The 26,734-nt window shown below is 43.9% G+C and overlaps 1 protein-coding gene across 5 annotated transcripts in view; it reads left to right on the top strand.

The window, feature by feature from the left end:
- Window positions 1-6,602: 6,602 nt before the first annotated feature.
- Window positions 6,603-26,734, top strand: part of zcchc2 (zinc finger, CCHC domain containing 2) — a 34,390-nt gene continuing 14,258 nt past the window's right edge. For all 5 annotated transcript variants that reach the window (XM_083672293.1, XM_083672296.1, XM_083672295.1 and 2 more), the window contains exons 1-4: window positions 6,603-7,545; window positions 13,166-13,298; window positions 13,734-13,804; window positions 26,306-26,377. In XM_083672293.1, coding sequence (XP_083528419.1) covers window positions 6,763-7,545; window positions 13,166-13,298; window positions 13,734-13,804; window positions 26,306-26,377 — 1,059 coding nt within the window. In that variant the 5' untranslated portion in view covers window positions 6,603-6,762. The remainder of the gene's footprint in view (window positions 7,546-13,165; window positions 13,299-13,733; window positions 13,805-26,305; window positions 26,378-26,734) is intronic.

Genomic DNA, 26,734 nt, shown 5'->3' on the forward strand with positions numbered 1-26,734 from the left:
ATCTTCATGTCCTGCATGGCTTTCTTGGCCCAGCATCTTCTGATTATCCTAAACCATTATGATAATTGTTGTATTAGTTTTGTAAGGACAATGAACAGTGGTTAGTGGTTATGCACACTCACTTCAATGACACACACAGTGACACATAACATGCATAACGCCATTGTTACCTCTTTGTAGATGTATTGCATGGAGTAATTTCCCCAAATAGACATGCTGAGCCAACTGCCGGAGGACTGATAGGCAGAGAAACAGGTTGGGTTGTGTAGTTGGCAGGCTCAAGAGTGGGGAACCCTAATAGTTCCCTCCAGATGTGTTGTGGTGGTACAAAAGCTCCTTTTCAGGCCTTCACCCATCTGTGTGTTTTCCTACTTACCAAATCCACAAGTTCCCTAACATGGCTTGTGGAAATTCATCATCACTACTGGAAATGTAAAAATGTGTCCATAGGCTATTTGAGGTTTCCTTGGTTTTGTTTGAGCATATAAACCCTTTGCCAAAGACAATCAATAAAAGTAATCTAGACAGCTCGATATTAAAGTTGTTAACATCTCAATAAATCTGTTGTGGCATTTTGGAAAAGCAAAATGGATTTGACGATTCTATTCTAGGCTATGAGACACTTCCACTGAAATGCTCACCATTCAACAACAAGTGACTTCCTCTGTTTATCCGTCGGTCCATCCAGGCAGCACAACGTCCAGAGCTTAAGATTCTCCAGAACCCTCTCTCCCAGTGAGATGTATCACTCACTCATTACACACATGATTACAAATGCATAACATTTCGGAGGGCCTTGAACCTGAATTCCTCTGGACCTCACGGAACATTTGGGAATCGCTGGTGCAGTGAGTTAACCACTTACATTACAATCCATCACGGCATCTGGTTAGCACACTACCCTCTCAGTACACTAGTCCCAGTCAGCTGAAGTGTGAATGGCTAAACAGGCAGGCAAACCACACCGAGGTGCAGTTGTAAATAAATGAATGCTAATTCATTCTATTAATGATTTAATTAACTACAATGACGATGTGTGCTCACAGTGCAAAGTCCTCCCTGGGAATTGATGCAGAAAAAAACAATTGTCAATTTAACAGGGGCATTGTAAAGGCGTGGAAGCTTCTTCTCATAAGATGATTTTCTTGCAGCTGCTAATCGTCCATTTCAAGAACTTGGAACAACGCCACAGACTGAAAGTGAATTCAAATCGATTTTCCTCATCATTCTACACATTCTATTCTTTCAAGGCACTCATGTATTGTGTACTGCTGAGAGAACTGACTCAGAATGACAGCAGGTTGTTGGAGGTACCGTAGACATACAGAGTACCGTAGACATACAGAGTACCCAGCCAACAAGCCCTTAGCGGGTCGCTGGTGGAAACAGAGCATCTCATCTGCCAATATCGGACCCCTAGCGGTAAAACTATGGCATCTGTCATGGTGTTATGCCAGTGTTAGCCCAACCGTGTACCACTAATGATGGGCCGACAGTCGGCATGTCACTAGTAGACCTACGTTGGCATGTCACTAGTAGACCCATGTTGGCATGTCACTAGTAGACCTACGTTGGCATGTCACTAGTAGACCTATGTTGGCATGTCACTAGTAGACCTACGTTGGCATGTCACTAGTAGACCTACGTTGGCATGTCACTAGTAGACCTACGTTGGCATGTCACTAGTAGACCTACGTTGGCATGTCACTAGTAGACCCATGTTGGCATGTCACTAGTAGACCTACGTTGGCATGTCACTAGTAGACCTACGTTGGCATGTCACTAGTAGACCTACGTTGGCATGTCACTAGTAGACCTACGTTGGCATGTCACTAGTAGACCTACGTTGGCATGTCACTAGTAGACCCATGTTGGCATGTCACTAGTAGACCCATGTTGGCATGTCACTAGTAGACCTACGTTGGCATGTCACTAGTAGACCTACGTTGGCATGTCACTAGTAGACCTACGTTGGCATGTCACTAGTAGACCCATGTTGGCATGTCACTAGTAGACCCATGTTGGCATGTCACTAGTAGACCTACGTTGGCATGTCACTAGTAGACCCATGTTGGCATGTCACTAGTAGACCTACGTTGGCATGTCACTAGTAGACCTACGTTGGCATGTCACTAGTAGACCTACGTTGGCATGTCACTAGTAGACCCATGTTGGCATGTCACTAGTAGACCCATGTTGGCATGTCACTAGTAGACCTACGTTGGCATGTCACTAGTAGACCCATGTTGGCATGAGACTAGTAGACCTATGTTGGCATGTCACTAGTAGACCCATGTTGGCATGCTACTAGTAGACCTATATTGGTATGAGACTAGTAGACCTATATTGGTATGCCAATGGTAGACTGATTGTCAGCATTCCAACAGTAAGCTGACGGTTGATATGCCAATTGAAAGTCGATGACGGCATACCAACGGTAAACCAACGGGTGGCAAACCACTGTGCAAAGACGTCAGTGTGCAAATGGTAGACCGATGGTTGGCATGCCATTCGAGACCAAAGTTGGCATGTCAATGGTAGACTAATTACTTTAGGAACCAATAGTATGTCTACAATATCTCAAAACGTACCATCCTGACACTCTTGAAATGTACAGAATTCTTAGTGTCTGATATTGTGATATTGTCATCATATAGTATGAGCAACAAACAAGGTCCAGATAACCACTTCAGCTCAGAGACTAGTAAAGTTGTCCAGTATGTGAGGGACTGGGGTTCAAATTCAGTGCAACATGCATAGATCAAATGTTAGTGCTCATTGAATTTACCTTTATCATACTTCAATGAATGTGAGGTCATGTTACTAACAGTGCAAATAATGTTATAGTATAGATACTCATCTGGTATGGTCTAGACTTCCTTACTATATAATACTGTATATACAGTATATACTGTATGATAGCCATAAAACGGCAATCAATATTATTCTCTACCATGTTATAAACTAGAATAGAATTGCCTGATGTACCAGAGGTAACTCAATGATTGCTTACAACTACAATGCAATAATCTGAAGGTAACCCTTGTCACAGGTTAATACAATGTTTCTAATACGTCAGAACCACATCTTAGTGGAACAGTGGGTACTAATATTGAAACTGGCATCTCTGGAACGTAAACATGATAATGTCTCGCAAACATTATGTTTAGACATCTGTTTGACATTTGGTATGAGAAGTTGCTTCAATGGCTGACTTTCTGACTGCCTTACTACGATCCTAAAATAATTAGTATGAGACAGTGTCCTACTTCACATGTGCAATGTTTTGGTTCGACGTTGTCTCACTGTTATTGTTTATCGTCTCTCTATGTTTGGCATAAGACAGTAAATCAACATCCTTCCAGTTGTTTTTAAATGCCCATGGGGTAGTTTTTCATTGAAACATACAATGCAGGAGACGTTGTAGATTTTATGTCTGTCAATTTGTAGCTCAAAGTTCTCTATCGTGTTCTAAGTTCTCTATATAAGTCTGTATGTAGTATTTAGTCCCAGTTCTGCCAGTAACTGGCTCTCCCAGTGCATTCTTTAGATTTGGGGTATAATCATTCCAGCTGCAAGAAACATTGGCAGAGATGGGAGGAAAGCATACATGTACTCTATTTTCCTTTAGCAGCTTTGAGCTTTGACCCACAACCACAAAGACATAATCAGATACATGAAGTTGTATTTTTAGCAAGTCTCTTTTGGTGACAGGATGAGCTGAAGAGAGTTGAATTGGTGGCATTACTTTTCTGCAATGTGGCCACTCCAACAGGCAAAACATCGAGATATGGTGAACACAGAGACAACAAAGCACTGTGTTCATAAGTAGAACACAATAGTGCAATCCTCAATGACAGCCAAAATAGCACAATTAGCCAATTTTGCCTTGGTGTGAACACTCACTGCTCCACTTTTTTCTTAATTGTTGTTAGAATTGCATTGAGGTCTATATCTATAAAATATATCCAATAATGTATCTGCATTTAAGCTGTAGTTGGTTTAACCAACTGAAAGAACATTTCTTATGAAGGAAAAACCAATTTGTACAGACACAAATAGTTGATTTAGATATACAGACGATTCCAGAGGATCTGGGACACCTGTCAGATGAACCTCTCCACTGACATAATGGGAAAAGTCAACATACCATCGTGTACATTGGGAAGGACTAAAGGACTACATTGGGGATGACTTAACTTGATTGAATGACATGATCTTCTCATTTTACTCAAAAACATAATTTCTTGACAATCTCTCGTGAAACCTAAAAATGTAAAAGCACCATCGCCACACCTCATCAGACTCCGCATCCCAATCCAATTAAAATGTTTTGGAAGTACACAATTATGGACTATGCTCTCCAGGTGATTGTGAGGGAGCACCATGGCTGTATTCCAATACGATTTGTTTTCCATTTTAATCTGATATGTTTAATGAGTTTAATCAGTAGGCCTATCAACATCCCATATAAATCGGTTAAGAAGCCTAGTTTGGCGGCAATTACAAAATCATTGATAGAATCTTACCTTTCTGAACTCCAAGCGATCAATGCCCACTTGTACAGGGATAAAACTTTGTAGCATATGTCTAGTGGAAATGGGAATTCTCGTTATCGTCACTAGAGGGAGAGGGAGTCTGCGGCCCACAAGTGAGAGTGTCGCAAGCAAAGATCTTTATACCCTGAGACGCTGTGACGTTGCAATAAACGCTCGACATGTTTCTCTGGAACACAGCAGAAATCAGGACACACACACACACACACACACACACACACACACACACACACACACACACACACACACACACACACACACACACACTACATAGAAGTGACAGATCTAATACACCCAGTTTGTACCATAGAGAATACAGTGTCTGTGAACCATATGTAAGCCTACTTACAGTGTATTGATTCAATTGCATAGTTTTAACTGGAGTCTAGTTCAGACTTGTTTTGCATAACGATTGAATGTAGAACAGGCTCACAATTGAATTTCATATCCCACTGTCTGTGTATGGAAACTGTGGCTTCTAAAATAATTTAATTTCCCTCCCCTCCCTGCACAACTTTTCTCCAACTGCTCATTAGTGAATGAGAGCCTTCAAACGAAAACGTAAAGGGAACCCGAAAAATCAGGTTGACACTTGGATTGTACCCACACAATTATGATAGCCGGTTAGGATTTCAATATAGGCTGTGTTTTACCACCACTGCCCTTTGCAGTGTCAAAGGTAGACCTGCTCCATGGATCCAGAGCCATGCTGTTGAAATGCTCCAGTCTCTCTCTACGCCCACACACACATTCACCAGCAGCAACAGACCCGCAAATTAGCTCAAGTATTCTGATCAAAAGATCAACAAGAAATGTTCAACTCTTAAAGAGACAGTATACAGGTATCCCTCTCCACACACACATGCATACGCACGCACGCACGCACGCACGCACGCAGGCAGGCACGTATGCACGCTCTCACTCACACGCACACACAGTGCTTTCATCATGTTTACCTCTGGCCTAACCTCGACACAGGTATGCTTAAGTATATGCAATATTCATAGGCACACTGTCTGAGATTACCTCTGACCCATACAAGACTCAGACTCTCGAAGACAGAGATCAGTAAATCCCTATCTCACGGTGCCCCCTGTTGGAGCTTAAACGTCAGGATTTATGCTCCTCTTGCCTTGTTACAGAATCATGCCTAACATCATTCAACCAGATTGCTCTTCAAAAGCAATATGTTAATAATAGTCAAAGAGGTTGTGATGTTTTGTATAATATCTGTAGCCTATAAATTATCTTGGCGTAAACAGTAGAATCCCATTTACCACTACAGATTCTACTCCCGCCTCTCATAGTACCCATCAAAAATCCACCACCCACTAACCAATATAGCCGGTCCCCCATCCCCAAACCAATATAGCCGGTCCCCCATCTCCAAACCAATATAGCCGGTCCCCCATCCGAAACCCATATACTGTAGCAGCTAATTGAGAATGTCTAGGGGTTAGGGGCAGGGATTAAGGACAATATTCTGTCCCAAATTTCCAGATGTCCATGTGTTTATGCAATGTTGTTTATAGGCCACTAGAGGACAGTGTTGTCTGTAGGATAAGAGTCCTATATGACCGACACTGTTCAAAGAATCCTGTAGATTACTAAAGCCTCTATCAAATGTTCTCTCTCAACCATGTTTATGGAGGAAGATTGTTAGCTAAAATACAACTTGTATAACATGTCTTAATCAGGTTAAAGTACACATGTTTATGGTTTAATCAATGTTCTATTCAAACATAAGATACAAAAGCATAATAATGGTAACACGAAAATGAAAATGTGTGATGAAGGATTCTTAGAACAGACATAGCACATGTGAATTGTTTTAAAAACTAAAAATACTCAGGTCCTACATTTTACAGGAAGGGTATTTTATTTTGAGATAATGCAAAGACATTCAGCATGGACGATTGGCCTAACGATCCAAGTATGTTATTTCCATACGCAGTCGAAGTTTAGGACCCAGGCTGGGACCAGCAGTAGTCGACTGGGGGAGGGGTTTGTCAATGATTGACAGGACACCAGTGCCGTCTACAGTGAACGAGAAAACTACAGCTTCGCCGAGAGTCACTGTGATTATTACAAAACATTGTAAAATTTACTTATATCCGTCGATTCTACATTTCAAAACGATTAGACGAAGAAACAATGTGTATTAATCCATAATTTACGCTTTGAAGCCTTTCCTGTCGAGCTGATAATGCTTAAAATGAAGCTGCCGGTGAGAACGGCGGAGGAAGGAGGAGACGATACGGCCGAGGACGAGCAGGAACAGCCCAATCTCCATATTCCCAGACCGGGGTCTCCCTCTGTCTCCGACAGACTCGAGGGATCACCCAGACAGCCTGGAAACCCATCTCAATTGGATAAAGAGACTGTTTTCAAGTGGTTTGGTTTACATCTAAATCCTGCCAAGCGGATCGAGTTTATGTGCGGACTGCTGCATATGTGCCAGCCGCTAGAGCTCCGCTTTCTGGGCTCATGTCTAGAGGACCTTGCACGGAAAGATTACCACGTTCTACGGGACTTTGAGATCAGGGCGAACAGCCCGAATGATCTGGGTATTTTGTCTGACGTTATCGACCCTGTGGTGCGGTCCAAACTGCTTGTCTGCTTGTCGCTCCTCGGGTCTGACAGCAGGGAGTGTGCTGGGATACTATTTCGGATACTGAGCCATGTGGATCCCGCCTTGTTCAAAAACTATGGCTACTCCGTTTCTTCCTTCAGGGACCCTCAACATAACCCATTCCATCCTTCGTGTGCGGACGGGAATGCTTTCGGGAGATCAGAACAGAAGAATAGCGGGCTTTCAATGGAGGCAGCGACCGGGCCCCTGGAGCAGTTGGCGCTGCTTTTTACTATGGCCTCACTGCATCCAGCTTTCCCATTTCATCAAAGAGAAACAGTACTAGTGCAGCTGGACAAAATTGAACATGCCATAGAGGAAGAGAGACAGCAAAATCAGCACAGAATAAATGCTCAGGTAACTGTAGACCGTACGACCAATTAACCTCGTTAATCGTTAAGCGCGTTAATTAAGCACTTGCTGTAGCAAGCTAGCTAATTGAAGTTTCAGGCACGTTAGAAATATGGCTTAATGCTACTAGCTTGTTAGCTATCACTTGATCCAGTTAGGCCCTGCCTGCCCCCCCAATTTATATTACAGCAAACAGTGGTTTGCAAAGCCGTGGCGTTATATCAAGTCAGATAGCTAAGCTACCAAACTAACAAGCCATTCATTTAGCTTTCGTTTATCAGGCAAAGGACGAGTGGTGGTGCTAAAACGTGAGGGCAGATCTGTGCACGAGCACGCGAGGGGTTTGGCGAAAGGGGAGGGAGGGGGGAGGGTCCCGTTATGTAATACACATGGTGGGCTGCTATTTGTCTTTGATTTCAGCATGTCATTGATTCACTGTATGTTTGAATGCCTAAAAGTAAAGTCACGTCCTCAATAATAATTGACAGTTGGAGGGGATGGGCGTTGCCCCACAGTGGGTTTCCATTCAACATTGTTGTAGTATAATTCATAGCTTTTAAGTAAGTACCTAAAAAAAACTATTGAGGCAAGAAGACTATCATCTGTTGCTCGTGTCATGATGACTAGCAATCCTCTGCAGTAATAAGTGCGTTTACTTCATAAAAACCGACACTAACAGTAACAATTCTGGTTACTTTTGCACCATATCAGATAAGCTCATATCTTAAAATTGGCTTAATAGTCAGTCTGTAATCTGTGATTTCTGTGAGAGTTTACACACATTGTGGTAACACATCACTGCTCATATTACTGTGTAATTACTGGTTTAACACTAATGCCAATACTCTACTTGCACCAGTCGTTCAATACACAATATGAGCAGTGTCATGTAAAGTGTGTGACCCATATTTTCATTGAGAGGCAGAGACAGAAAGAGCTAGGCCTCTTGCGGTCCTAACAAAAAGTATATATGCCTGTATTTCAAATTGAACTTTATTGCTTACAGTATTGGATGACTTTCAGATGCTGTAACACAGTATTGGCTTGAGAAGGACACAGCTTTTCCATTCTCTATTAATAAATCAGCCAGCCATAGAACGTAAAAAAAAAAGTAGGTGCACTCAGCAGAAATCGGACATGCATGAGAACTGTAGGCTACCATGCATATGGGAGAGTGAAGGCTAGGCCTATTTACACAACAGGCAAAGTTATTCCATTCACTGACTTCATGGAATCTCAACTCCGTGTATTGCAGGAAAGATACCACGGCTAACTGATAATGGCTAGCATCAAGTTAGCACGAATGCATGACAGGTTGTGCATTAACAGCTGACATCTGCACACTTTCGGCGGTTGTGACAGTACACGAGACCTTAGGACATCAGCTGTTAATGCACACCCTGGAGTTCATTAATGTGTTTATAAAATGGATCCCCATTGGTTTTTTTAGCGAGGATTTGCCCCTGAAACCTTCTATTTTAGCCGTTAAAAGTTGACTCCTGAAACGACCAGAAGAGTGGGGATGTCCTTGTTAATGCACACCTTTAGTGTTCCACACCCCCTACGACACCTTGGAATTCTGCAGTGTTAATACACCACATAATTTTAGTTCCCTCAAAATGCTCCTACACACAGGCTGCAACCATTGATGATATACAGGCTGTAACATGTGACTTTGTGACAGGCATATTCGGCTATTGTCACTTGTTACAAACTTCTCTCTGTGTCTCTAACAGCCAGGTAGCCCATAAATATTTCCCCAGGAATTCACAACGTTGCTACTTGAATCCCTATTGCAAATCTGATGTGAAGATCCCTCCAGTTTAACTGTAAAGTGTCTAGCTTAGAATTAAAATTCCAAGTTTAATATTACTCAACATAGGGATACTGTTATTATTTCCACAAGGACATTTCAACAAGGTGGTGCAGGATTGCATTATCAAAACAGACTCACATTTATTCATGTCAAAATGCGCTAAAAACACAGCTAAAGCACTGAATTAACTGAGGACCATGATAATGCTTTCACTTGTGCTTTTAACATTGTCCTTGGCGACCAAAGACAGTTACTCTATCATGACTTAATATCAGTTTCATTTGCTCTGAAATGTTTACATGTTGGCGTAGCCAAGACGACAAGGTGGCGCAGCGCCACTCCTACATTCTTTGAGAGAACTCTATTTCCCATTTATCCAACTAGTTAGCCAGCTGCATTCTCTTGTAAATACAAAATATTTCATGGGAAAGAAAAGTGGTCCTGGCTTGTAGAGTAGCTAGTAAACACGTGTGCGTTTGCTAGCATTTACCTGACGCTAGCCATCAGTTTAACGATTAAATGAATGTGCCAAAAAAATCGCTTATTAGCTCGGACGATATCTATCAGCGTAGCGTTATTACGATGTTGGCATGTTCGGCAGTATTTTAGGTTTACATTGATAATTAACATGATAATTAACATAATAAGATGCGAGAGAGTATGATCACGTGGTAAACTCAAGTGTTTTCTAGACGTGACAAAACCCCAGGCATACTCGAGCTAAGAGCTCTAACGTGGCCATACTCTGCCAACTGAGACCAGTAGCGCTGGTCTGCCAACTGAGACCAGTAGCGGATCATACCCAACGCTGGCTCAGCATGTCAGAAGTGTCACGGGGGTGTCCCCAATTGCTATTTCTGACTGTACACAAGGCCACTGCAGAACCAAACCCCAAATACACGTGCCTGTTTTTTTACAGTGCGTTTCATGAAGAGTTATGTGCTGTGCTGGGTGAGCAGCATCTGGCCCTGTGGCCTAATCTACTGCAGGTCTGAGGCCTGGCAGGAGATGGGATCAGGAGGTTATGCCTGAGGGAGTGAGGGCCTTCAACATACTGTGAGCCAAGGGCTTGGTACCAGCACTGGAGTGGATGATGGCAAAACATAGAACACTAAGGCCCTGTTCCAATACTTTCCTTCCTTCCCTTCGTTTTAGGAGTAATCTTTGATGTAGCAGGTTCAGACAACAGTTATGTTTAGGGGACTTGCTTTCACCCATCCATTTGTGAATGTATTTGATCAGGGCCTATGACACAATCCACATCATGACCAGGATATGAAAGATCAGGATCTGAACAGTTGAAATGTTATCCTTGGTAAACAACTACTACCTAGCCTACCTGTGTCTGGGACATTCCATAAATTAAGGGGCAACATATCTAGGTTTTTCTTAAGATAAAACTTGACAATTTAATGTTACTAAACTGCCTTGAATCAAACTGAAAACGATTGTTGTTAATATCACCTTACCTCATGAATAGAGTCTTGAATGGCATAAGAGTGCAGACACAAAAACAATCCTCACAAACCCCAATAATTCCCTCTACTCTCACTATTATTTCATCAAATGGCTTATCACACAAGTTTGCTTTGTAGAGATTTACATTCATAAAACCCTTAGCTGAATTACAGTATGTGATGACCAGCAAAAATGTCACAGTGTAACAAAACAGCTGGACACCAAATGTACATCTAGCTGCTTACAAATAACATTAATGACAACCACAGTTTTCAATGTATAGACCAAGTAATGGTTTCTACATTGATATTGATTTGAAACATTAGACCCTGAAAACTCATGAGTTGTTTGTTTATGTGTGCTCATGAGAAGAGCAAAAGAGCAGCAAGGTCCAGGATTATTACAGGGTTCAAGACCTAAGGTGTAATTTATATTATAAAGATGCATAGTGTTGCCATACATCTACAGAAAGAGATGTGGAAAATGTGATGTCGCAAGATTTTTCCTAAATCTGTGAAGACAGCAAGAGAAATTATTATTTCTTTAAGCGTGGGTTTCCAAATCAATTAATTAATTTTCTTGGCTGTTGCTACTGTATGTACCCCTTTATACGCTGATGTAATTAAAACAGATAATGTGTCTTGTCATTATCACTGACATGTTAAGAGGACTCCAAAGATGTCCACAACCAGAAATCCTCACTGCCAGCCTTATTTATGGAATGAGCCATCTGTGCATTTTAGAAGAGTACAAATGAAGGAGATAAGAGATGGAGAATGAGGAAGAGCCACTTTATAGACATACAGTGTTTCCCTTTGATCCTCTAACAGACCCCCTACTTGAAATGAGCCTCGGTTCTCATATGATCATGTAATATAACCACTTCTTTTTTCTCTTCTTTTTTTTTTGGCAACAAGAATATGACAGACTGTGTTTGAAAAGTTCACTGCTGTACTTAGCAGTCCTCCGTGGTGAGCAGGGCTTAGAGAGCGAGAGAGATGCAGTGATTAGTCCCCGTAATCGTTGATGTTGATTATGTAAATTCTCAGATTTGCATATTTATGACCGACGCATCGTTTTGTTTTGAGGATGGCAGAGGCAAATCCCGTTGTCTGTGGGAGGAAAAAAAACCTCTCGAGCAGAGACCAAATAACATGGTGCTTTCTTCCCTGCGCAAAGCCCAAATGGCCTACCGTATACAGCAGTACATGTGCCATGCACAAACACTTGAAAAGGAAGCGTCCCGGAGTCGTGCGGGAATTTGACCCACACAGAACGGTGCAGCACTGTAAGCAAAGTGTTCATGTTAGCTAGGCAGCTTTTATGTTTAAGTTTTAATAACGACAAAATTGCTCTGACACGTTGAAAGGGCTGCATTCAATGACAGCGTATGCTTGTGTGACTACTAGTGAAAATGTCCGATATAACCATAGGTAAGATTTAGCTTATACCAGAGGAGATCACATATTTAGCTGAGAGGGTTTAGATGTCCGAGGTCAGCTGTGTGCAATGCACAGAAAACATGGAGGGACTCCAACTCTCCTGGTCAACATTGCATCAATCATTCTCCAATTTGACCATGTTGCTTGAAAAAGGATGATGATGATTATGATGTCCACTTGTTCCGTAAATATCCCATGACCTCATCTTAGTGATTCACCTACTGCTGCAGCAGATGTCTATTTAATGCCAAATCAAATCAGAGGGACCATGTTTAGGCCGGTGCTCCTGGACTATGTCAAATCACAAAAGAGAGGGAAGTAGAGAGGCATGAAAGCCAGTATCCAATGTGGTTTCTGTATTATTGGAACAACGTAATTGTGGCACTGCCAATCTGTCACTGAAATAAGACCTAGGACCTATCCCTCTCTCCTTTTAAATGGCATATTGCTATATTTGTAGTCGCTTGTTAGGCTTTTTGTCCTCTCAGGGACTGTCTGTCTGTGTGTGTGTGTGTTCGTTCTACCGTGACCTTCAGCTAGGGAGGGATAACTGTCAGACTGTGTTAGTCTGCTCTGCCTTGGCCTAGTTGATGGCGACCAGAGCCCTGACCAGCTCTCTTCTGCCTGCTGCAAATAGTGTGTGTGTGTGTTTCCCCCACAAGTGTTCAAAGACCACCTTATCAAGGAAAGGCATGAAGGACACAAGTGCCACGGCTGAGATTGTGTCATCTGTGGGTGCAGTTTCATTAAGGGCAGATAGTGATGTGGAGGCCACACCTGACAGATGTTCAGTGTTTTTGATTCATAAGGGTGCCCTCCTGTGTGGGCTGGATGGGAGGTCTTAATTGCAACTGTGTGCAGATGTGGTGTTGAAAACCTTTTCTCCTCACTGTCCCTTTGTGTTTCTCAGCATAACAAGGCCCAGAAAGCGGAGTACCTCTCCCCAGCTGTCGCAGAGGCCAGCCTTGGAGACAGGACGCAGGCCCAGGGGCAGGCACGCCGCACCAGCCAGACACCCTCCAGCAGGAGGGCCCAGAGGGAAGGTAAGACCCCCCCCCCCCCCCCCCACACACACACACACACACACACATATACACATCTCCAACAAAGTCAGTCGTAGGGTTCCAAATGCCTCACGGCCATCTGCAATACGACAAAGTGTCTACCTTGTGAAACAAGGTAATCTTTTAATAGTAAATTCCTTCGGGAAATATGCAACAGTTAGGTGAGGATTTCATGTAGGCCTCTTTCAGGTGTCTTGTATGACGATGTGCAAGTTACTAAACTGAATCAATATGGTATCCTTTTAAAGAGTTGTCATGAATTACTGTGTCATTACTGAGGCCTTGAATTTAATAAACAAAGGATCCAAGATTCCCAATGGTGCTCAATACTTATTTTGATATATATGCCAATAGGACATGTATTAACATATGGCCTCAATAATGTACTGTACTGTGTTCTCTTTGTCATTGCAGCTGTGCACATAGAGAAGATTGTGCTTAAGGGGATCTCACAGAGCAGGATAGACAGGGAATACAATTTTGAGGTACGTCCAAAATTTTCACAAACATCCTAATCAATGCATTTTAACCATGAAGACCTATAGGTGGAGAAAAGTGTTTTTGTTGTTAGTTTGTTTTTCAAACCTAGCTGTCATTCGGTTCAGTGAACCTATAACCTATATAGGGGACTGTCATTGAATCAGTCACTGCTGGCTGAAAGAGCCCTGTTGAAGCCTTGCAGTGGGGCTTCCTGAGAGCGTTTCCTACGCCTGTGGCATTTGGCAGTGAGAGCTGAGGATCATGGGCCACAAACAGCGCAGGCTAAAGGTCACTGTTCCAGGAAGTAGAGGATGGAGGGAGAGGAGAAGGAGGAGGGGTATTACACCAGAACCTCTGAACTCTCCATTCCCCCATCTTGAAATTTATTCAGAAATGCCTTTCCCTTTTTTTTGTGCATATTTACTTTTCAGCCTCCCTCTCTCTCTTTGCATTCATCTCCTTGTCTCTCTGTCTCTCTCTCAGTGCCCCCCCCCCCCTCTATCTCTCATTGCCCCTCTCTCTCTCCCTGTCTCTCTCTCTGTCTTTCTCTGTCTCTCTCTCAGTGCCCCCCCCCTCTATCTCTCATTGCCCCTCTCTCTCTCCCTGTCTCTCTCTCTCTCTCCTTTCCCTTTCACAGAGAGAGAGAGAGAGAGAGAGAGAGAGAGAGAGAGAGAGAGAGAGAGAGAGAGAGAGAGAGAGTTTAAATGAGTCACTTGAGTTTGAATCTGTTTGAGTTATTACAGTCACGTTTATAAAAGGAGGGGTGTGTGTGTGTGTGTGTTGGGTGTGATATCACCAGGCCCAGCTCCTGGCTCCCCACTACGCTGTGAATTAAACCAAGCTGCCCCCATTGCCTCTCCTGGCTTAGGATGTAGGCTATCTAGGCCTGGTGTGGTTTGGTTTTGATAGCCTGGTTGCTCACGTTTCATCTTACTGTCTGAAACTGAGGCTTTACTCAGCCTGTATTGTGAGAAGCCCTCTCGTCCGTGTTGTAACTTCCCCCTCGTTCCCCCTAGCCCAAATTAAGAGGACTCTGTCGGGTGCATACACAAAAAGTATTGCCTGCATCCCTTGGGAAAAGGCAGCAGCTGAAACGTTGGGGCTGGCCTAATATTGAATTCAATACATCTAAAGACTAAGCAGCTTGGTGCAGTGACTCCTGACCCCTAGTAGTAGGCTAAATATGTTGTACATTTGAGGCTGAAATTGTTTCTGTGCTTAGCTCTTGCAGCCAATGAGATTTATCTGTGGACTGTAACATCACTGGTTTACAGAGTTCCTCAGCTCAGCCTCTGAAGTATCGGTTTGAAGGTTTTATCTGTTGGACATTGCTCCTCGTGGTACGTAGCTGCGGTTCAGCAATGCTGTGTACTACAGCACTTTTTATTATGAAATGAGAGCAGCCACATCTCAGCTGCTTGACTTGTCAGTGCTGTCAGCAGGGGAGAAGGGAGGCCACTCAGACGGGGCAGTGTTTACCCCGCAGCATTACCATGGTTTGCATTAACACGCAGCATTACCATGGTTTGCATTAACACGCAGCATTACCATGGTTTGCATTACTCCGCTTTATCAGCATGGCCTCGTGGGTAAACATTACTCTGTCTTCTCAGCGAGCAATGGAACAAGAGTGATGTTACCTTGGAACGCTTCTGGAATTCTGGAAACTTGTTTGTTCGTAGTGCCTCAACCCTGGAGCCAGAACTGCTGTCATTCTGCCACAGGGAAGCCTCCCAGGAACCACACACTGACATGCTAGTCTTTCTCTCTGTGTGTTGATCATCTGTTGTGCCCCCCGCCCCCCCAATTGGTCCATTGCTTGTTTATGGATGATGATGACGACACCCCCCTGGGTCGCCTCCTAGTGAATCCTCAGTAGGGCTGTGCTATAAAATAGATACAGCTGTTATAGCAGGAGGAAGGAGGGTGTGGGGGGGGGGGCGGGGGGTTGTTCCCTGAGTTATATCAATAATGTATGCTATACATACTGTACGCACTACCAAGGTGGTACACACATCGTATCGTGAGGTCTTTGCCAAAACCCTCTGAAAAAGCAGCTGGGGGGGTGGAGGGAGATGACTCTTCGGAAAACCGTGTCGTCAGGGTCTCTCTGGGTGAAGAGGCGTCGTCATCGTTGACTGGTTGTCACTGCTGCTCTTCTCACTCCTGCTTATCCTCCTTATTCTCGTTCTCTCTGTCGTGACGGTGTAACGCGATAGCCTTCTTACCGCAGCAGGTGCAGGGCAGCTACACAGGGACTGCTGCCAGGGAGGAGGGAGCAGCAGGAGAGAGGTGTTTCGCAGGGGGATTCCCTTTGTCTAGCCTGTACCCAGACGCAGGCCCTGTGCCAATCCCCCCCCCTACCACCCACCCCAACACTCCCTTCACTGCCATGTGATTTATCCCCTAATGAAGGATGAGGAAATGCTGCTGCTGTGTCTGTGCCCTCAGAGCAGAACACACACGGACACACACGGACACACACAGAGACTCTCTCCGTGCCTTCTCACGATCTCTGTTTCTCTCACTCTCTCCATCCCTCCTTCCCTCCATCCCTCCTTCCCTCCCCATTAAATGTCATAGACACCTGTCTCGACATTGCCCTCACCTTTAGGAGGTGAAAGTGGGAATAACTATTATTATTATTACTATTACTACTACTATTATTATTATTATTATTATTATTATTATTATTATATTTTATAACCAATAAATGATTCCCCCCCGGTTAGTTAGCCATGACTGTGTTGCATTTTGCCTATTTTTGTTAATGTTGTCGAGCTAATTTTTTCTCCACTTTGCCAGGTTTTGCCTGAGCAAGCACATTTGTCATTGCTTTTGGGTTCGTAAATGCCTCTGCTGCACACGTCCTGCCTCTTGTCTGCCAACAGCATTTCTTTTTTAGCCCAGTGTTGACTTGTAGCACTGCCAAACGCACTCAAAATTAGGAGTTTCATTTTGTTGCAGAATCGGAATGCCTGGTATAGATTGCGGTAGTTAAGTCTTGATGATTTACTTTTTAACGTGAAGTCAAATGTGACATTGGTCGCTTAAGTGCTACCTATCCTAGACAAAGGGGGGGAAAAAACTCATCTGGGCAGCCGTCCTTACTGTACACAGTCAGATCCCGGGATGATTTTTTAAGTGTTGCCAAACCTCCTAAATAGAACTACACAGGCATCCTCTCTCCTCTCCCTCTCTCTGTCTATCTCTCCGTCTCTGGAGGTATAAATAGCCATGTGGTAATGGAGGCGTCACCGCGGCCTGAACATGCCTTGAAGCAGCCAGGCCTGACCAGGGCCCTATGGCCGTGTTGCCAGGAGCCAGAGAGCTTTAAGCGGCAGGTAGCCTGGAGGTTAGAGAGGCCTCCAGGCTACATATTCCGGCGCCCCTAACTGCTCCAGGGACGCCGGAATATGGCTGACCCAGAGCCCAGAGCTCTGTTCTCCCTTGGGGGTGTGCACGTGTGTTGTCTCGGAGGGAGGTGTGTGCAGTGCACGTGTGTTGTCTCGGAGGGGGGGTGTGTGCAGTGCACGTGTGTTGTCTCGGAGGTGGGGGGGTGCAGTGCACGTGTGTTGTCTCGGAGGGGGGGGTGTGCAAAAATGACCACATTCCAACAATTGATGAGAATTGATTGCATGGCCAATAAACAGTCTTTGTCTTTGTTAAGTTTACACCATCATCCTGCTCTGTCGCTCCATTACAAAGCGAGGTGCTTTACAGGGCCTGAGCTGCAGCGGCAGGAGGAAAGAGCTTCCGAGCTCTCTGCTGTCGGGAAGTATTGTTGTAGGGGAGGCGACACAATAAATGACAGATTTAGCTGATTCGAAAGGCTAGATTTCCAGCTCTGCCCCCTAGACCAGCTCTGCCAAGCACCTGTGCACTGGAGTGTGAACCCCCCCCCCCCCCTCTCCCTGTGCTCTATGGCAAGGAGACTTTCTCCCTTGTCATTACCCCAGAGGTACATTTGGGTGAAATTATGGGTCCAGTTCTGGACTTGGCACCGGTGGCAAGGCTGGTAAACTGAGCCCGCTTGGCCACACCAGGCTGGGTACGTAAGGCAGTAAAAACACAGCTGGCCGACAAGCCCCTGGCACTGTGTGAACCACTACACACACACACACACACACACACACACACACACGTACACACACTCCTGCTTGCACATCCACTCATGCATGCCATGCACACACACACACACACACACACACGCACACCCCTGCTTGCACATCCACTCATACATGCCATGCAGACACACACACGCACACACACACACACACACTCCTGCTTGCACATCCACTCATGCATGCCATGCAGACACGCACACACACGCACACTCCTGCTTGCACATCCACTCATACATGCCATGCAGACACGCACGCACACACACACACACACCCACACTCCTGCTTGCACATCCACTCATACATGCCATGCAGACACGCACGCACACACACACACACACACACGCACACTCCTGCTTGCACATCCACTCATGCATGCCATGCAGGCACACACACACAGATACACACACACACTCCTGCTTGCACATCCACTCATGCATGCCATGTAGACACACACACACACACACCCACACTCGCATTGTCTCTCACTCCTTTCCTGTGTGTTGGCTGCCAGACAGACCTCTCTGTCTGAGAGTGAGAGTGTGTGTGTGTGTGTGTGTGTGTGTGTGTGTGTGTGTGTGTGCGTGTGAGTGGAGCGACAGGACGGATGTAGCTGTCTATTCCCCTGGGCACAGCGCTAGTCGAGGGGACCAGGGCAGAAAGTCTCACTATAAGCAGCCAGGCAGAACACTACAACAACAGGCCACAGTGACAGCAGCCCTATGCCAGGCTGCACTGCCTAAGGCCTATACATTCACTATAGACACACACACACACACACACACACACACACACACACACACACACACACTCAAAGAGGTCTCTAGGGAAAGTAGAAGCAGCATAGAGGAGTAAAAGCGTTAATTTGGCTGCTATGGTTTTGAACGAGTACATTCCATTCAACATGCCCTGTTTTGTGTCTTTTTTTCCTCCACACAAATGCCCTTCAGCCAGCAACCATGTAAAAGAAGCCATGTAATGCAGGGCCCAACACACAAAGATGTGTTGTCCTCTAAGATGGCAGAGAAAGTCTGCTTGCAAGAAGGGGGTTTTGTGTGTTTCGCAAAACTGCCTTGCGAAAGGAAGGAAAAACAACGCATTATCCCCTTTCTGACTCACAACGTGGACTTTATCCCCTGGGATAGCCCTGTGGGCGCGGGTCGGCTCTAGAAAATATGGGCATTGCAAGGTAATTTTTTTTTCAGGCAACTACCCACACAGTTTCTACCTTGCTCTGTTTCCTATGAAGACAATCAGGGTCACATGAGGTGGAAGTGTAAGAGGTCAAGTTCACCACTGTCTGTTTCCTGAAGGGTCAAGAGCTGTCCGGGTGTCTCCGAGGACCTGTCCAGAAACATCCCCCAGCCTGAGTAGTAGCCTCTACCCCTTTGCTGTTTGCAGATCTAAGGGGACTGGATAGGTCTAACCACTGTGGTGATGGCTTCACCTAGCCTTCCAATTGGTTTTAGTGGAGCGCCCACCATTTTACCCTGTTTACCAATACACCCATCAAATGCCCTTAGATCTGCAAGCACAGAGGGTAAGTGGAGGCCGGGGAAGTTAGGGAAGTGGCTGGAACCGGGTCTTATCACTGATGTCGTCTAATCACTGATCTGTGGTCATGAAGTAAAGGTGACCAAGAAAGGAGGTTTTCTTCTTTCTTATCGGGACTCTCCCGTCGCATACAGGAAGTGATGAGTGACTGCACTTGAGCCCTCGACCTTGTTTGTCTACATTGTTTACGAAGGAAACACCTGTGAAACCAATGGCGTGAGACAAATACTCCAACCAAATAACCACGTCTTAAATGTTTCAGACTGCACTCTCATCTAGGGATTAACGAGCTGGAGTTGAGAATGTCACCGTGTTTATTTTGTCAGACATTAGGACACCTCTGGCTTTGTTAAAATCACGTTGGGTGTAGAATTACGGAAGGTACTTTACTTCAGTCCTCTGTCATAAACCCGATGACATTATCAGATTACAGATGTCGTGGACAGTTACTATACAGTAACTACAAGTGAAGTGTTGCGGTAGCTCAGGGACTTTTAAGCGTCGGTTGAAGTGTTGGTTTTTGGTTTTGTGGAAGTGAAATGTTATTGGTATTCAAACGACGTGTATTGGTATATTGGACCCAGGACTAGCACTTAGCTGACTTCTATTTTAGCTCAGGGGAACAGTGTCGGTTATAGTGGTTGCCACGGTTGCCTGCCAGGAGAATGCTGCTGGGTATTGCCCTCCTGATAAGGCTGAACGAATGGGCATGGAATGCAGGCAGCGGCACAGCACCCATTGTGTCCCACAGGGTGAGGTGATAGAATCTGACATGGCGTTCATCTTCTCAGCCACGCACACCCAGACACACACACACACACACACACACACACACACAGACACACACGCACACACACGCACACACACACACACACACACACACACAGACACATTATCAGCCCTTCTCCCTCACACCCAAGTCAGTTATCGCCGTGAGCTCATGTCAAATGTCTGAAGTCTGTTTTCTCCCCCCTTCTGCGGTTGACCCCCAACTTTTTTTTTTTTTTTTTTACTTTTCAGCGCACAGTTTATTAAGTGGGGGAGATGAAACGAGGAAAGGGATTAAAAGACAAAGGCAAATAACTTTAGCTGTGTGAGAAGCGATCATTTAGGAGTGACTCATAGAGGAGGTATCATGTGCACTAATCTGCAGCCGGCCTCTGTTTCTCATAGCTAAGCAGCTCCACCCCCCTCTGTGGCCACGGCTCTGGGGCTTTCCTGGCCTTCACGGGCCTAGCAGGCCAACACCAGAGTTCTGTGTGAGATCGTGTATGCTCTCTCTCTCTCTCTGCCCTCTCACCCCCTCTCTGCTGCTCTCCCCCTAGCCTCTCTCTACAGCCTGCTCCCTAATGACATGATTTAATCATTCAGGCTATGAAAGAGGTGTTTGTTTCCCCCCTGCCTGCCCCCCTCCTTCTCCCCTCAAGCTCCTCAAATCCTTCAGTGCAGCAGATTAGAGAGCCTGCCGGGGGACTACCCACCCCCTCTCCACCCCTCTCCGTACCCCCCTCCCAGTGTGCGAAACGGGACGACATCCTGGCTCGGTTCCAAATGAGAGAAGCTGCTCTTTCCTGCAGAGAGAGAGAGAGAGAGAGACTGTTTAAATGAGTCACTTGAGTTTGAATCTGTTTGAGTTATTACAGTCAACGTTTATAAAAGGCCAGCACTAACTTCATTGCGTTTGCTTAGCATACTGTACTGTACGTGTCCTTTTTTACAGTACAGAGTTTCATTGTCAGACCATACTTCAGAGTGCTGTCAGTCTCCACCTCATGAGGTCATGGGTGTCACCCTGAACTCATTTCTGTGCTTACTTATTGGCAGTAGTAGTAGTAGTAGTAGTAGTAGTAGTAGTAGTAGTAGTAGTAGTAGTAGCAGCAGCAGCTGTAGCAGTAGTAGCAGCAGCAGCTGTAGCAGTAGCAGTAGCAGTTGTAGCAGTTGTAGCTGTAGTAGTTAGTAGCAGTAGCAGTAGCAGTAGTAGTAGTAGTTAGTAGCAGTAGTAGTAGTAGTTAGTAGCAGTAGCAGTAGCAGTAGTAGTAGTAGTTAGTAGCAGTAGCAGTAGCAGTAGTAGTTAGTAGCAGTAGCAGTAGTAGTAGTAGTTAGTAGCAGTAGCAGTAGTAGTAGTAGTTAGTAGCAGTAGCAGTAGTAGTTAGTAGCAGTAGCAGTAGTAGTAGTAGCAGCAGCAGCACAAGAGCTGTTTGTCGTCGCCCCCCCTCCCCCCCTTTAGCTCATGAACTGGGTGCTTTATTGAGTAGATTAGGCTTTACCAGAATAGATTTGATAGTAGCCTACTTTATTATCCTCCTTAACAGGATAAGAATTTAGACTTGTGAAACAATACACCACCATCTTACATAATCAGTCATACTGGCCGAACAAGACAACATCAATTAAAGTCATTGCGCCACCCTTCTCCCCTCCTCCCTCCCTCACTTCCTCGCTCTCTTTCTCCACGCATTCTCACTCTTCTTTCCTTTTGTTGTGGGGCCCTGGGTGTTAGCTCTAGCAGCTGTTGTTGTTGTTGTGGTGGTTGTTGTTGTTATTGTTGTGGTGGTGGTGGTTGTTGTTGTTGTTGTGGTGGTTGCAATTATCACAGCCCAGGGTGTCAATCTCTGCAGGCCAGAGTGGGTGGAGAACATTGTGTCTGGAGGTGCCATCAGGTGACCAAAGACCAAACCTGGTCTGAAGGGTTCCATCAATCTGAAGTGAAATGAAGTGTTTCGTCCTATAAGATGACCATGTACAGTGCCGATAGAAAGTCTACACCTGCTTTCAGAAGGTTCACATTTTGTTGCCCGAGAGACTGGAAACGAAATACGTTATTAGGATTTTTTCCCGTTGATCAGACACTTTCAAAGTGAAAGGAAAAAAAAAAACCTGTTTGCAAAAGCCTTCACCCCTTGCTGTGGCTTTCCTAACATTTGCTCAAATTCTAAAATGTCTTCAACAAGTTACTCAATAAGTTGAAGTGAGTCCATCTGAGTGCAAGGATAATAGTTAATGTGATTTCGGAATTGATATTTTTGTCTTTCTAGGGTCCCTCATTTGAAAAGGAATTAATTACACGTCGTGTTGATTAGGCTGTCACTAACATCTCAGCAAATGTCTTGATCTTGACAAACTTCCCAGTCCCTGCTGGTGACAAGCATACCTTACCATACATGATGCAGCTACCACTATTCTTCACACGGGACATGGTGTGGAAACAGTGATGCATGTGCTAGATTTACAATAAACGCTTTGTAGTAAAACAAAACAAACACTTTTTCTGCCATGTTTATTGCCGTTTCGCCTGAATGTGATTTGAACACAATTATGGATTTGAAATAGATTTCTGGCCGCGCGGTTATATAGACCAATTTTGTCGTGTGACTGTGATGATGTTGTCTCGTCAACTGTGCGTTTCCCTCCCAGCCATTTAAAAAAAAATGTTTTAAGTCTCCCTAGGCCTCAGGGTAGCATTGCAACAATTTAATGTATTTTACATTTTTTTAGGTTTCGGAATGTATAGCTGCCACTAGAACTTGCTAACTTGTCTTAATTGATGATTGTAACTCCTGGCAGCTCAAGGCAGCAGCAAAATATATTCTGAAGAGTACATTTTGCAATGCCTCCCAAATGCCTCCCAAATTCATTGGATGGCGCTACATCATACAGTAAAACATTGACTCAAAACATATTGCCATAGCAACTCCCTAGTTTTTCAGGCCCAAAAAGTGGAAAGGTCTTGACTGGCTAAGTCAATCTTCAGATTTAAATCCAATTGAACATGCATTTCATTTCCTGATGATAAGATTTTAGGAAAAAAATACCTCAAAACAAACAACAACTGAAGATTGCTGCAGTACAGGGCACGTAGAACTTCACCAGAGAAGTTACCCGGCGTCTGGTTGGGTGAATTGGTCGCAGACTCCAGGCAGTTATTATTGTTGAACAAATACTAAACATAAGTGCTTAATTTGGTCATTTGTTGAATCTGTCCCATTACTTTTGAAACAGGCGCTGAAACAGGGGGACTATGCATAAAAAGTGATGTCCTTTCTGAATGGTGAAACCAGTATAGTATGTGCACATATACCATCAAATACAAGCTGAGAATCTCTACTCATTGGAACTATGCCCATTGAAGCCTCACCAGGTTCATGTGCTTGACAATGATCCCGCTTCTGGACATTCCTATGTATTTCTTTTTTATGTTTGAGATTCCCAGGTTGAATTTGGCACCCACTCTAGGCTTGCTGTGTGGTTAGATTATGATATCATCGACACTGAAGTTAATTTTGTTGCCTACAACTCTAACTAAAATATACAGTGCCTTCGGAAAGTATTGAAGTACAGTTTATTGTGTTATAGACTCAATTTAAAATGGATTAATTGATTGATTTGCCATCAATCCACTCACAATAACCCAGAATGACAAAGCGAAAACAGGTTTTTAGAAATTTCAGTAAATTTATTCAAATTGAAATACAGAAATACCTCATGTACATAAGTATTCAGACCCTTTGCTATGACACTTTTAAAATGAGCTAAAATGCAAAAATGTCATTAACAAATTACTCAATGGTTTGAATTGAGTCCATCTTAATGCAAGGATAATAGTTCATGTAATTTTGGAATTAATATCTTTGTTTTTATAGGGTCTCTGATTTGTGTAGGAATCAATTACACACTGTGTAATTCTAAATAATTATCAGAGTCGCTCTATCTGAAGTGAGTCACTGGTGGAATCCTGATTGGTGAGGACAATGGATGTCTTCATCTCATATTAAATGATCCACCAAACTCATTGCCAGAGATCTGCCCTCCTCCTCTACGCTAACTGAAACTGTGTTGAAGGAAATTCCCATGCCCACTAAAACTCACTGTTGCATAGCAATTTTTAGTGGAAGCAAATCAATTTATTCCCGAAACCCAAAAAAAGCTCAAGTACAAGCTATAAACCTTCACATTCTTCATGGGTCAAAGGCTTTTTCTGCGTCTAATGATGACATAACACAAGGGATATCAAGATTGGAAGCCTTGGCCATAACATTAAATAAGCAGCTCACATTATCCACTGCCTGACGTCCCTTTATAAAACCTGTTTGGTCAGGATGAATGAGCTTGTTGAATACTTTTTCAAGTCACATGGAAAGGACATGCTACAAGGGTAGCATTCTTGAACAGTTTTGTTCCACTCCATTTGCTTTGTTTGTCGTGACAACCTGTGCGTCAACAGAGTGCGTTCAGTAATTGACTCTTATTGAAATGAGCCTGCAAAGACCAGATTATACATAAAAGAAGTTGTAAATATTCTTGTTTTTCTTTTTTTTTTAATAAATAAATAATTAATTAATTGATTATTGGAAGTGTAGATGACCTGTAGAGATGGTAAGCCTGTATCTTCCCCAAATTCTTAAGTTATTACTCGGATCAAATTAGAATCCCAAAACTATGAGAACGTTGTTCTTAATTATAAAAGTATGGTTCAAAGAGCTAGGCTAGGTCTAGTTGGGAAGGCTAGGTCTAGTTGGGAAGTTGTTTGGGCGTTTATTTATTTGCCTGGTCCTATTAGTGTCACTGTTAGTGTACAGGAAGGCTGATGTGTGCCATATTAAAATGTAATTGCAGGGGATGGCTTTTTACCCTTCAAATCCATTCAAGTAAAGTAAATCTAATTTGGATGAGTAGATTTTTCGTTATATAACTAGATGTTAATGATAGTTGGATGGATAATGTGTTCAATGTTGAAGCCTGGAGGACAGTCTGATCTAAAATATGCTCTGATGGTAATGTCAGTAGGTCATTCTATTGCACCTTGAATGTACCCAAGGTTGTATGGAAAGATCTGGGCCTGTTCATAATAGGATAGCGGTGGTAGCAGTCATGGCCCTTCAGTCACTTCAGTTCCTTTATTGCTGTCCCCAGTCTAATGTCCTCGTCAGGGCCGCCTGGTGTCCAGTGTCTAATGTCCTCAACTTTTACGAGGTGTTTATTGGGTTAAGAGAACGTTACCCTGCACTTCACTTGCGGCGCCGCACTAGAATGGCGGTGGCGGCTAAACGACCACAGATGTTTTGGGGGAGGGAGGGGATGAGAGAGAGAAAAGAGCGAGAGAGAAACGGAGAGGGGACGGAGGGAGAGAGAGATCATGTGCTAGCTACACTGAGATTTGCCAGACTAACATTGTGACTCATTCCCCTCTCCATCTGTTGATCATGGGCTCGTGTAATGCCTCTTCCTGAAGCTGTAGTAACATGGGAATTCTCTCTCCATCTCTCTGGCCTGACCACACACACTCAATTCTCTCTCTCGCGCGTGCGTGGGCGCTCTCTCTCTCTCTCTCTTTGATTACTTTGTTGGATTTGCCATCATCATGTAGCATAGTCAGTAGTTCAGCGGTGTCTTCTTACCCCTCTAGCTTTCAGCCCTCTGAGGCCGGACATCTCCTTAGCCGCTATGTTTTAGCCTTTGGTCATGTGACCTAATGACATATTACTTCCTGTTTAGTGGAATTGTTTGAGCTTGAATGTTGAAGAAAGCTCAGCCAGTCTCTGAAGCTGAATCAAGAATAGCACGGTGATGCCAAAGTCGTTAGGTTGGGAAAGCACCAACACAGGCCTGTATAAACATAAACACAACATTTTTAAAGATTGGATCAAAGAAAACATAGTTTTTGCAGCAGTGCAGACAAAATAGTTTTCATAGCGCCTCATTACAACACTTGCGTCATTTGGGTGGCATTGTTTAATATTGTCTTGCCTTTTTACTAACAGTCAACACGGTTGAGTAAGGGTATGCTTATTATGATGAATATTATATGAACAATATGTTTTTCTCTTTCAGGTTAAGTGGTCCGACTCATCATCCAGCAATGTGACGAAAACACACCTTGAGCTGGAGAACTTCTTGTTGAAGGTATTTGCACCTACTAGAAATATTCCACAGTGTTTAATTAGCTAGATCCTTGATTAGCTAGATCCTGTGCCAAAGTCTCCACCTCCATGGTATGACACACTGGGACCAGAAGTAAGAATTTATCCAGGAGATTTTCCATAGTAGCTTTGTACCGTCAATGATTTCATTTAAATAAAAAAAAAAGATTGCTTGAGACTGTTGAAACTTCCCTGGTTTTGTTAATGACAAATCAACCATACAAACAAGGAAATTATTTTTTTTTAATATAAAAAATGGGTATAAGACTGTGTACAAAAATAGCACGATACAAACTACATATTCGAAGACCAAACACTGGATACATAAGTCCACTGTTAT

Source organism: Argentina silus (assembly GCF_951799395.1).
Source record: "Argentina silus genome assembly, chromosome: 1".
NCBI classification, from domain to species: domain Eukaryota; kingdom Metazoa; phylum Chordata; class Actinopteri; order Argentiniformes; family Argentinidae; genus Argentina; species Argentina silus.